Source organism: Mercurialis annua, linkage group LG8, assembly GCF_937616625.2.
Source record: "Mercurialis annua linkage group LG8, ddMerAnnu1.2, whole genome shotgun sequence".
Classification (NCBI taxonomy): domain Eukaryota; kingdom Viridiplantae; phylum Streptophyta; class Magnoliopsida; order Malpighiales; family Euphorbiaceae; genus Mercurialis; species Mercurialis annua.
Window position 1 is genome coordinate 36,831,107 of NC_065577.1, and position 12,132 is coordinate 36,843,238.

At 30.6% G+C, this 12,132-nt stretch overlaps 3 protein-coding genes across 4 annotated transcripts; 2 read left to right on the top strand and 1 right to left on the bottom strand.

The window, feature by feature from the left end:
* Positions 1 to 5,113, bottom strand: LOC126659494 (protein GET4). Its single transcript, XM_050352785.2, has 12 exons — positions 5,022 to 5,113; positions 4,813 to 4,892; positions 4,639 to 4,717; positions 4,353 to 4,434; positions 3,935 to 4,094; positions 3,190 to 3,280; positions 2,285 to 2,368; positions 2,026 to 2,072; positions 1,800 to 1,928; positions 977 to 1,061; positions 752 to 832; positions 1 to 299 (listed from the first exon to the last, which is right to left on the bottom strand). Exons 1-12 carry the CDS (start codon positions 5,067 to 5,069, stop codon positions 288 to 290), a joined length of 978 nt encoding a protein of 325 aa, XP_050208742.1. The 5' UTR covers positions 5,070 to 5,113; the 3' UTR covers positions 1 to 287.
* Positions 5,114 to 5,269: 156 nt separating this feature from the next.
* Positions 5,270 to 9,878, top strand: LOC126659796 (uncharacterized). 2 transcript variants are annotated; one of them, XR_007635085.2, is made up of 3 exons: positions 5,270 to 5,553; positions 6,895 to 7,084; positions 9,725 to 9,878. XR_007635085.2 is itself a non-coding variant. In XM_050353125.2 (2 exons), the coding sequence occupies exons 1-2, from the start codon at positions 5,329 to 5,331 to the stop codon at positions 7,006 to 7,008; spliced, it is 339 nt and encodes a 112-aa protein (XP_050209082.1). In that variant the 5' UTR covers positions 5,270 to 5,328; the 3' UTR covers positions 7,009 to 7,322. The 2 variants fall into 2 exon arrangements, 1 of the variants encoding a protein (XP_050209082.1); XM_050353125.2 differs by lacking the exon at positions 9,725 to 9,878 and having other exon boundaries at positions 6,895 to 7,322.
* Positions 9,212 to 9,878, top strand: LOC126659797 (salt stress-induced hydrophobic peptide ESI3). Its single transcript, XM_050353126.2, has 2 exons — positions 9,212 to 9,396; positions 9,725 to 9,878. Exons 1-2 carry the CDS (start codon positions 9,316 to 9,318, stop codon positions 9,806 to 9,808), a joined length of 165 nt encoding a protein of 54 aa, XP_050209083.1. The 5' UTR covers positions 9,212 to 9,315; the 3' UTR covers positions 9,809 to 9,878.
* Positions 9,879 to 12,132: the final 2,254 nt, after the last annotated feature.

Below are 12,132 nucleotides of genomic sequence, written 5' to 3' on the forward strand. Positions count from 1 at the left end.
TAGAAATTAAAGTGCAAGCACAACACTTTCATCAATTCAAATTAAAATTTCAAAACTCCGAATATGGTATTTATACAACTTCATAGTTTCCCAAGATAATATTCTATTGTTTACGAAACAACAAATCGGTGTTACAACTCGTGAAAAGTTCAAAACTAAAGGCCTTGATGCATCAGAAGGATCAAATATGCAATTTTGGAAAGAAAAAATATTAAGAGTTGAATTACTGGAGTTGAATTGCTGGTGCAACATTCACCAACATAATTGACACTTTCTTCATATTGTTGTCAGCCCATCATCTGCATAAGTGAACATTCAATATTGATTCTATGTTAAATTTCCGCTTCTCATAGGTACATTTCTTATTCAGGAAAAAAAAACTAGTTTAGAACACATCATGGACCCCATAGAATACGAAAGCAAAATAAATACAGTAAATTCTCGAGTAAAAAGACATTAACAATGAGGCCTTAAATTGCACAGAAACTTATCAGCTCTTGCGTTTCAAATTTCGTTTCAATTCCTGTAAATGGTTTTGAAACTTCAAAACTCTATACTTATAATCTACCTTTATAAAAATTACTGTTTCATTCCTATTTCGGCGTTTTCATTTCCATACTACATAGACGAGGCCTAATAAAAATCTATCAGATATCCAGTATGTCTATTAATAGGACATCTAAAGCTTTGGAATATTCAACCCTTGTGTAAGCATAATATACCAAGATTCAACACAACAAAGATATATCACCTTGAAAATATCTCCAAACATCCCTTGCAGGGGATTTCTACGCTGTATTCCATAGAACTTCTCTGCAATTTCGTCTAACAACTGAACCAAAATTCATGTTAGAATCCATACATCCCCAAAAGTTAAAAAGAAATAGAGACAAACATAACAATACAACTACTATTTCTACTATTTACACAAAATCAAAACATTTATGTAAAGAGACCAAAATCAATAACTACACACCTCGCCAAATACAGGTTCCCTGTTTATACTCGACTTGTAACTCGCTCTCAACATATTAAAAAGAGGAAAAGCATCTCTCTGCAACCTGCACAGAAAAATATTTACACTATTTATATCAATAATTGTCAAATCACGGCATGTCAAAATAGAGTATAGCAAAGTACATATGATGTTAAAAGATAAATGAGGCAGTAGCACCTACAACAAATACAGAAACAAATGTCTTTCAATCCTAAACATTGGAATTATCTGCAAGTTGTAGAAAGATGTCCATATATAATCTAATTCCATGCAACGTTCCAACAAAAAGTACTCAAGCAGATAAATAAAAACAATATTGGAGAACATAAAGCTTTAATTTTGTTGTTGTTGATGTTGCCATAAGAAAAGAAACAAGACTTTTTTTGTTCTTTTCCTTTCCCATTATCCAAATATTAGTTATCGCGCCAACATATATGGAGTGAATTGTTATTTTGTAGTATACATAGCATGTCTAATTACTCCTCTAGAAAATAATAAATAAGTTAAATCTTCAAGTCTACTGTTTTTTGATTATCACTACAAAACAGCACTAAGCTGCCTGCATTAATCTATTTTCCCTTAATGGATGTCAATTTTCTAAGTTAACAACACAAAAAATGTGTCTTTTCTTCTTTAATATTCTCAAACTTAATCCTTTTTCCTTTCAGTAGTCAGTAAATGATGGGCCATTATAAGACTTGAAGAAGACAAGCCTCCTCCTAAGTCCAAAAAATAAAGGAAATTTAAATTTTATTGGGTCAAGGAACTATATTTCTTTACGGAAAAAACTGATACAACTTACGTTGGCAATAGATAAGTGACGAGTTGGATCAAATCTGACTTGGGAAGTTCATGGTTCGTAGATTCCACTTGTTTCTTCACCTCGTCCATTAGACAATTAGCATCTCTCAGATTACCCATAGCCAAATACCTGGAACAGGAGGGAAATTAAGATTATAAGTTGAGACTCACATAACTTGTCAGGACTTCAAGGGTCCTGTATGTAACCAATTCCTAAGCTTGCTTACATCAGAATTGCTCGTGCAATAGCCAGATCATCTTCACCAGGATAGCACTGCATAGTTGTAAGGAATATTACATGAAACTATTAAAACGCTCTCCAATATGCACAATTCATTATAAGTATAAATTGTACACTAAGTGACATTTTCATTACACATAACCAACTAGAAATTCTTTATATGACTTCCCACGTGTCTTCCATGAAAAATGTGAGTCCAGTTAATTTATGCCCATCATCTTTATCATTGAAAAGAAAAGACTAACCTTTCCCAGGAAACTGACTAAGATAGATGCGAACTTTGTTGGATCATTGCCTCTAACAAAATGATATGTTATTCTAGTCATGTCCTGCAAAGAAAACATAAAAGAATATTCAGTGTTTAGAAAGTCTAAAAATAAAAAAAATCAATTGATTTCTATTTAATTTGATCATCTTTCATGTTTACAGAGGTTACAGTTTCTAATATTCAACATTTTAAATTTTTAATAGGTCAAAAAGTAAGCAATCACAATCAAATCAAAACATGATTTTGCAAGGTTCAACAGTTTTCAATTCTGACAAATGATACATTTCAAACAGCACCATTGTGGAAACGATTCTAAGAAAATATTAGAAACATATGAGCCAAAGAAAATGAACTCAAAAACATCCAACTTTCCAATTCAACAAAACAGAAGCTATAATTTCCTCATTAAAGGATTCAAAAGATCATGCATATCCCATAATGTAAAACTCCTAAGCTAATTCATTTAAGTAGTATTACAACAAGTGAACAAGCTTTTGTATCAACTTGGACCTCCACATCCTTTTTCTCAAAAAAAAAAAAAAATTAATTGTTTTGTACCCTCAAGTTAGGGGATCATTGAAAGAAAATTCAATTCATACATTGACATGATATGATATTAGAACCTGCAAATGGATATACACTAAATTAGGCAACTGAAGGTTTAATTTACATATCCCATGAATGTTAGCATGATTTATGGTTCTTAGTTACACTTGCAGCTGTTAAAAGTTTAGCTCAATGCATTCAAGCCTCAAGAGTTTAACCAATATTGCATAGCATATTCCTTAACTCTAAGGAGATGCTCATGCATAAGTGGGATAAAGTAGGTAACAATATCTAGGAACAACCCACCAAGAGTCTAAATCTTGATAATAAACTTACTAATTCAGGAGACTCGGAAAATAAATATTCAGCTAGCATAGCATGTAGCTCTGGGGATCCACTCTTAGGAGCTCCGAACTCTGCAGACCACCTAAAAAACAATTATTGGCAATGCATTTATATATAGTAGCACAACTCAGACTTTTGGTATGCACGTATAGTAGTCACATCCACATACACTTGGTCTAGTATATTTAATCATGAATGAAAAATGCTTCTTCCATCCCCTTGTCCCTCTCATTCTTTTAAACAACATCTTCATGTCATATCCCTTACCCAACAAGCCAATATTTTATTGTATTTTTCCCTTAATCTTATCATTATTTTACCACCCCACTTCTCTATTCTTCCAGTTAAAGGAAGCAACCTATATATTAATTTCATGCATGAGACAAGTATAAATAGACAACATAAACTAAAATGCAGGTAGAATAAAAGGAAAAAAAATTCATGAAGAGCCCATCAAATCATGCGTTTCTGTTTTTATGACCTCTTAATTTCCATTTCAAATTGTTCGTGGATATTAGATTGGAGTCCAAGAGTATTAAATCAGCTAACACATTAGTGATGTAATAACAAAATTTAGGCGTTTAGAATAGTATAAATATTGAAACCATAGTTCCATGTCCGCAACACTCTAACACTCGATAAACACAGAAAAGGGATAAGGAAGAAGGCCACTCTGTCATATCTCAGAAACCATACATATAAGTAAACTGAAAAAAATACGGGCATAATATCTCACTTAATAGAAGCTCTTAGAAAAGAGGAGCAGCACTCCACGCGTGTTTTTGCTGCTCCAATGGCTTCTGTGAGTTGTTGGACTTCATCATCATCCTCCAAGTCATCCAAGTGTTGTGGCAAAGGAATCTGAGGGAACATCTTATAAATTTCCCTGACACAATCTAAGATAGATGTTTTGTCAAAATCCCACAAATAGTACGCATAATTTTTTTGGAGTGAAACATGAACTGCTACAAGAACAAACTAGACAAAAACCAGAGAAAACAAAACTATATACTTCTGCCAAGTTACTTCATGAACAACAAGAAAGTCTCAAGTGTGAGTCATTAATTAGCTAAACAAAAAACTGAATTTTTCATTACAAATCATATTACAACATGAAAAATAAGCAAAAGAGAGTTCACAATGAGTGCACTGACCAAGGGTATCTTCATCATAAGGAATTTTCCCCTTAACAAGCGTGTCTACAACCAATACAGCAAGCTCTGACCCACAAGTAACCTGAAAATTATACCATTCTGAACCATTAAAACGAGCTTCCACAAACAAAAGAACAGCCGAGAATTGCATAAAAACAATTTCTTTTCGCACAAATTAATAATGCTATATTCTTCTACATCAAAGTGAATGTCTATATAAACTAATCAATCAAATGTTCAACACGATCTCTTAACAACACGAAAAAATTCAAAAAAAAATCCGAACCTTGCCATTTTTCAATTGGAGACAAGCACCTGATTGAAGCAAATCCAGAGCTTCAGGATATCTTTGAGCAGCTGCATATCTTTTCAAACCAAAAACAATTAAAATTAACAAAATAAAACCAGAATTAATTAGCAATCAAGTAATCAAATTGAAAAATCAAGATTATTACAATACCTTGCGCTGATAGATTTATACATCTGTTGAGCTCCATAATGATTACCTTCATTTACCAAATTCTCTAACTTCTCTATATTCTAACCAAATTTCAACAAAAAAAATAAATAACAATCAAACTTAATATTCAGAAATAATTAATAATGTTAAATTAGAATTTGAATTTGGGTATTATTAAAATTACATTAATTATGATAAAATGCAGCTACCTCTTGAACAGGCGGTAGATTTGCTCTTCTCGGTCTTTCTCGCGACATTTCTTTCTTCTTCTTCTTCAATGATAATTGTAATTATAATTATAAAACACAGAGATTATATTTATTTCTCTAACTGTAATAAATTAAAATTGAAACATGTAAACGACGACGTTTTTGAGATGTAACGGGCTTCCTTAAAAATATTGGATCCGGGTCATAACCCGATTATAAAAAAAACAAAAACCGAGTCGCTCATCGAACGATGCCAGTTCACTTTCTTCTTGATTTGAATTAGGTTTTATACAGGAGGGGCAAAATTATGAGCAGTGAAGCTTCGTTAAATGCTTTGAAGGTTTACAGACAACTTCTCAAAGCTATTAAGAAACACATTGGACAGGAACAAGATTACAAGAAGCATTTCAAAGACTTTGTAATGATTGAGTTCCGAAAGAATAGCAATTTGTCGGAGAATTCGTCAATTCAGCAGAAAATTAAGCTTGCTCGAGATTATACTTTCTTGCTTAATAGTGTTCATCATCACAAGGTAGTATTAACTATTTTAATTTCATTGCTCTATAGTGTTCTTGTATTGGTCGCTAATCGGTAGCATGGACATGGTGAAACAGTGTTTATTTTAAGGTTTCGTGTCTGAAATATCAAGTGTCTGACGTGTTTTTAAGACGGAAAATGTTGATTGAATGAAGTGTCTGTGCTATCTGGTGTGTCTTTACTCTGAGAGAATGAAGTGATTTTCTTAATCTATTAGATTGGCAATTGATTGGTTTTGGGTCTAACATGAAGTCGTCGAATACGTTGAAGTAACGAGTAAAGGGTTTGTAGAGCATTCGAGAATTCTATTGAATCAGATGTGTTTGTACATGAATTTGCGATGAAATGATTGCCTTCTGCGATTAGATTGACAATTGATCGGCTGTGATAACAAGTAGCCAGATATGTTGAACTAGAGAGTTTACTAGAGAATCTGAGATTTTTTTATGTCAGATGTGGTTGTACGTGACATTGCTATGAAATGATTTCCTTTTGCCATTAGATTAAAAATTGATCGCCTGTGATACCAAGTCGCCAAATACGTTGAACTAGAAATTTTGGTGATCGTATTATATTGGGATGTGCTTGCACCTTAAATTATAATGAAATAATTTTCTATCAGATTGGCAATAGTGGCTGCGATGACACCAAGTCGCTGAATATATTGAAGTAGAGTAATCGAGAATTGTATTATATTGAGATGTGCTTGCACATGAGAATGCAATGAAATGATTTTCTCTATTGAGATGTGCTTGCACATGAGAATGCAATGAAATGATTTTCTCTTACATTAGATTGACAATAGATTGGCATGATAATAAGTGACCGGCTTATGGTAACAAGCTAAGAAATGTATCGAACTAAAGAGTTTGTAGATTATAGAAGTAAAGAGTTTGTAGATAGTTTAAGGATCGCATTGCATTGAGATATCTTTGTATTTGAGATACATTCTACGTACAGCCTCAGCTAAATTGGAAAATACGAATCATTCTTAAAGCATGGTATATATAATATAATATCATAATGAAGTGATAAAGATACATAGAGACACAGTATAGAAAATATTGTAGCAAAAACTAATTGCTTCGAAACAATCAAGAGGCTAAGAGAAGCTACTAGTTAGTCTGTTGGTTTTTGCTAGTAATTTAGGTATGTGTACTCTTCTTTTCATGAAGCTATGTGATGATGGTCCATCTTCAAGGAATCCACTTGGTGTTTGTGTTCTCTGTTTCTGCTTGCACTTTAGTAGTTCTTGCTCTTGTAATTTTTTAATGGATGATTGGAAATAATTTTTTATTTAAAATGAAGTTTTAAAATGGCGGGTATGGTTTTGCAGGATTTGTTGTTCTCTTACAATATTGCCGTTGATAGATCAGATGAAATGAAAAGAATACTAGGAAAATCTGCTGCCAGCGTAGGTCTTCAGCTTCCAGAGGTTTATAAGTCTTGATTATCAAGAGTTATTTCTCTTTATTCGATACCATTTCAAGGATGCCGCTTCTGATGTTCTGAGCACAAGGAATTTGGTAGGTGTTGATTTGCCTAAAACTGAGTTTTCACTGATGGGTTGCCCATTCTGATAAAAATTAATTGGGTAGCTTTCATAGTGCCAACGCCTGCATATTATATGCCCATTTTGTTTGAAAATGTAGGTTCTTGAAATCCATAAAAAGTATTTTTGATACTTGTTAATTACTCTTTCATGATAAAGATTATTGAGTTCTTGATGGGGCATATTTTATATATGAATATTTCATCTTTTTATGTTTTGGTCATAGCTAATGTAGTCATAAATCATGTGGTGCTTTTACCATTTGGATCCCCTTGTTGTGCATATAGGACTCATGGCATCATCATGGCAAGATTTTAAATTGTTTCGTGCTCTTGCGCTCTCGGATTTATAGGCACATAGCCACAACGTTTTTTCTCTTCTGCATGTAAAACCTATTTAATTCGTGTTTATAGAGCCAATCTTTGAGAAACATCATATCTTCATTAATATGTCTAAGATAAAATCCTTTGTACCTGCATGTGAATACTCATTATAAGTTGCATATATTATACTCCCTCCCATCCGTTAAAAGGGACATATGCAGGTCTTGAATTCATGTTTTTAGTACTACTTTATATGAAATTTCATCTTTTATCGGCTTTTTTCTTTTTAAAATTAATATCCATAACTCTAAATACAATTTAAGACCGTTGTTAATAGGGATAAGATGAGAAAAAAATACCAATTATTATCTTTTAATTCATGTGCAAAAGGCATATAGGACGGAGGGAGTATATATGTTTGGTTGGAATCAACCTTATTGAAGATATAGGGAAAACAGACTGCAGATTTGTTTGCATTTACTCTCTCCATCCTATAAAAATTGAAAAATTTATAATTTTGAACATCTTCATGTAGATAGAAATTTTCATTTGATTTGAATAGTTAAGTATAAAATATCAATGATAATTTTCAGTAATTCTAACTTAGATTTGTCTTCAATTAGTTGTTACTAATAATGGGTTTATCCAATAAAAAGATTAATAATCAATTTCAAACTATAACATTAAAAATTGACTTAACCATTATTTCTCGAGGATTATTTTCAAAATAATTATGTATCTCATATAATGTTATGGGTGTAAACGAGTTGAGTCAAATATTAGAAAGATCTAATTTGACTTGTTTATTTTTGAATCAAATTTTGAGTACATTCAGGTTCATTAAAAGTTCACAAACTTGACAAAGTTGATCGAATTTATTTTTATTTAGTAAATTTAAATTTAAATTAAATTATTCAACAATTTATTAAAACATCAATTTCTAATTTCGTTATGAATATAAATAAATTTATTTAAATCTATAATATTTTTATTTTACAATAAAAAGTTTGAAAATTAAAATTTAAAATATAAATATATTAAATTAGCATATCAATATGTGTGAATTTATTCATGAGCTTAAATTGGGTATCACTAAAATTAAAATGAACCTTTTTGCTAAATAAATTCTAAAAATTCAAGTTCAAATTAGTTTGATCAAACTGAATTTTGAATAGTGCGAGAGCAAGACCGACTCGCTTACACTCTTAATGAAAAATTAGAATTAATCTACATTTCATATATTAAATATAACAATTTCTATCTAAAAAAAATACAATTTCCATAACATAATATTACAAGGATTGAGATTCTCTCAAATTTAAATGAATTTGAGGGAATTATATTCACAACCTATACCATTCATTATAAAATAAATGATGTAGGTTAATATGATTAAAATTATAATATTTTAGTCTACACTATTTATTTTATAATAAATGATCCAGACCGTAAACATGATCCCAAACTTGAGGGTATCCCAATCTATACTATAAATGATCCCCTTCTCACCCAAATTCATAGGAAAAATATAGTAGCATTTTGAAAAGGATAAACATCAAATAGCACTAAAACAAAACCACTTGTTACAAATTTGCGGATCAGATCCAAAACTTGAACATACTTTGCAAGTAAAGAGGCTTAAATCAAGACAAAGAACCAGTAACAAAATCTTGCATAACTTTACACCTGTTCAAAGCCTCCTCACACGTGTCACCTCAAATTTCTCTGATTCTGCCACCTGGTCAGCTTTGTCCTCTATATTTAGCATCAATCTTAAAAAAGCACCTTCCAAATTTAGCAAGAAGCAAAACCCAAAAATCATCACCATCAACCACAGAACACTGAAATCAAGAACAAGAAAACAAAAATTAGAAGAAAAAAAATGGGTTCAGAGACATTTCTAGAGGTGATATTGGCAATTCTGTTACCTCCTGTTGGGGTCTTCCTCAGATATGGATGTGGAGTAATGTTTCTTCACTTCCAAGCAATACTTTTTTTACGGTTATTTGTATATTAAATTCTAATTTTTACGTTTTTAGTGATTTAAGCATATTGTTTAAAACGTTACACCACATGTCACATTCTTTCTAAATTTGTAAAATGGGGTCGTAAAATGAAAATATACCGTAAAATGTCAAATTTAAGAAAAATGGGATGTGATAAAGCATTTAAAGGATGTGCTTAAATCGCTACAAATGGGTCATCTCAAATGCAAAACATTTTTTTCTCGTTTCAAATTTTTATTGTTATTTCTGAAAATTTAATTGGTTTTATTTTATGGGTTAATGCAGGTGGAATTCTGGATATGCTTGTTGCTGACAATTTTGGGATATATACCTGGGATTATATATGCTATTTATGTATTGGTTGGATAATTAAGGTGTAATTTTATTTTCTTGATATTTATGTACATGTTTTTATGATACTTGAATCATTTTCTGGTTAGTTTGGTTTTATAATAAATAGAAGATTTGCTATGTTATGAGAGTTTGGTATAAATTTTAGATATTGTGCATTACTAATTATTCATCAGAACCAATTCTACAATTTCTCAGCTTTGATAGAACTTTTTCACAAATTTTATCCAACTTTAAGATGCAGAGTCTAGCCATGGAATCATTTTCATGCTTTATTTCATGTTTCTTTATAGCGTTAATTGCGAAAACAATTGTCGAATTTTAGTTTGTTTTCCAATTTTAAAAAAACAAATTCTCGAATTCTAGCACCGAGACATCCCTTTTTCTACAAAACAATGTCATTCCAGAGGTTTTTAACAACTGAAACGATATCGAATGATGATTTTGAACTGTATATTCCTACAAAAAAAAAATGGAAGGTTGAGCATTTTTACGCAAAGTTTCATCATGTTCTTAAATCGTTATAAATACGAAAAATTGTTCAAGAAAGCTTCAAGCAACAAATAAATTTCTGAAGAAAATCAAAAAATTTCACCGAGATTTATCAAAATCAAGAAACAAAATCAGCAAAATCAAGAATTAATCAATAAATACAATCAAGAAAAAAAATGATCCTAAATGCTACAACCACAGCAGAGAAAAAAGAAACAGAGAGTAGAAACCAGAACAATGGCTTCAACAACATACATAATCTTGAATGTCAAATTATCCAAAAATTTCAACTGAAAATCAACACCTTTCCATTTAAAAGCTGATGATATTCTCCATGGCCAGAGCTGATTCTTCAGCTTCTTTCCCATTTCTTCAAATCTTTTTAAATTATATGTTCTTGGTTTTGATGTTTTGATGTTTTTATTGTGTTGTTTGTCTTTGTTATATAGAGACCGTTATGTGTATTTGTAAAAATAAAGTAGGCTGCTTTGGTGTTATCAAGTAAAAGAGAGTTGGGATCTTGCTGGCTTAGATGTATAATTTAAAATTATTACATAATCTACAGAATTTTAGAAAAACATAATTATAGAAAAATATCATAATTGTTAAAGAAAGGCAAAAATACTTAAAAACCCCCCACCTTTGACTTTGTTTTCAATTGCACCACCACGTAGGAGAATTTTCAATTACACCCTATTTAGGGTTTTCAGTTTTCGTCTGTACCCCAATTGACTAAAATGACCTCTTTTTATTTAGAAAAAAATTTAAATTAATCCTTCATATACTAATTTATTTGTTTTTTTCAAATGGAAAAAATAATAATACAATCACTCTATTTAGTTGGTTTTAATAATTTTATCATTAAATTAATTAAATTATCAATTTTTTTTTTATTTTGGGGTACAAATGAAAACTGAAAACCCTAAATAGGGTGCAATTGAGAACTCTTCTAGGTGGTGGTGGAATTGAAAAAAAGTTCAAAAATGGGGGAGTTTTCAATATTTTTGCCTTAAAAAAAATATTATTAATTACGTATAACTCGATTAAATTAGATTTACTTTAAATTATTCTCGAGGATATCGGCTCCAACTGATATCGATGGAGCTTAGAAATTTTGGTCAGGAGAAAAAATTTAATTGACAGAATGATAAATCGTAATGTATTGACAAATAATTTCTCCATAATTATAGTCCGCATGTGAATTTTTTCTTTAACTGGAGACTATTTTATTATAAAAATAAATTAAATTGTCAAACTTATAATTAATTTTTATAAACGATGCTATTTTCTATTTATTGTTTAAATATAGCTAATGTAAATTTATTGAATCAAAATAGTATAATTTTATTCACATAATATAAATTTTTGATATATTGTTTTAGTCAGCATATGAAGAAAAGTTTCGTTCCTGTTGTATTTTAATGTGTGGGAGCATGTCTGTCGGCTATATATGTAACGGCTTTTTATTGCATAGTGGCATATGAATTTAAATACTATGGTTGTACTCCATTTGCGTTGGAAGGATATTACTAAGTTAAATACTGCAGTATTTATAATAATCATAATATACCAATTTGCTACAATTATATATTTGTGGTGGATTTAATGATTGGAAGATTTCAGTTTTGATTATCTGGTCTGGTCAATATGTATTACAACGGCTAGTGCAAAAAATTAAAGAGTGTAACGTTGAATAAAGGTAAGATGCGGTAGCCGTTGATACAATTAGGGTTTAGGGATGGAAATTCTCGCCAACAATCTAAAATTAAGCCAATTCAAAATGAATTAATATAATTTGGAATAAATAGATCGATTTATTTATAACAAAAAAATAACAATTTAATAATATT

What these genes read in the sequence shown, in the direction of transcription:
- LOC126659796 (XM_050353125.2), top strand. Translation starts at nt 5,329, where the DNA reads ATGAGCAGTGAAGCTTCGTTAAATGCTTTGAAGGTTTACAGACAACTT. An exon ending in ATAGTGTTCATCATCACAAG is followed by an intron (nt 5,554 to 6,894) that starts GTAGTATTAACT and finishes ATGGTTTTGCAG; the next exon opens with GATTTGTTGTTCTCTTACAA.
- LOC126659494 (XM_050352785.2), bottom strand. Translation starts at nt 5,069, where the DNA reads ATGTCGCGAGAAAGACCGAGAAGAGCAAATCTACCGCCTGTTCAAGAG. An exon ending in TTATGATGAAGATACCCTTG is followed by an intron (nt 4,095 to 4,352) that starts GTCAGTGCACTC and finishes CATCTATCTTAG; the next exon opens with ATTGTGTCAGGGAAATTTAT. An exon ending in ATTGCACGAGCAATTCTGAT is followed by an intron (nt 1,929 to 2,025) that starts GTAAGCAAGCTT and finishes CTCCTGTTCCAG; the next exon opens with GTATTTGGCTATGGGTAATC.
- LOC126659797 (XM_050353126.2), top strand. Translation starts at nt 9,316, where the DNA reads ATGGGTTCAGAGACATTTCTAGAGGTGATATTGGCAATTCTGTTACCT. An exon ending in TCCTCAGATATGGATGTGGA is followed by an intron (nt 9,397 to 9,724) that starts GTAATGTTTCTT and finishes GGGTTAATGCAG; the next exon opens with GTGGAATTCTGGATATGCTT.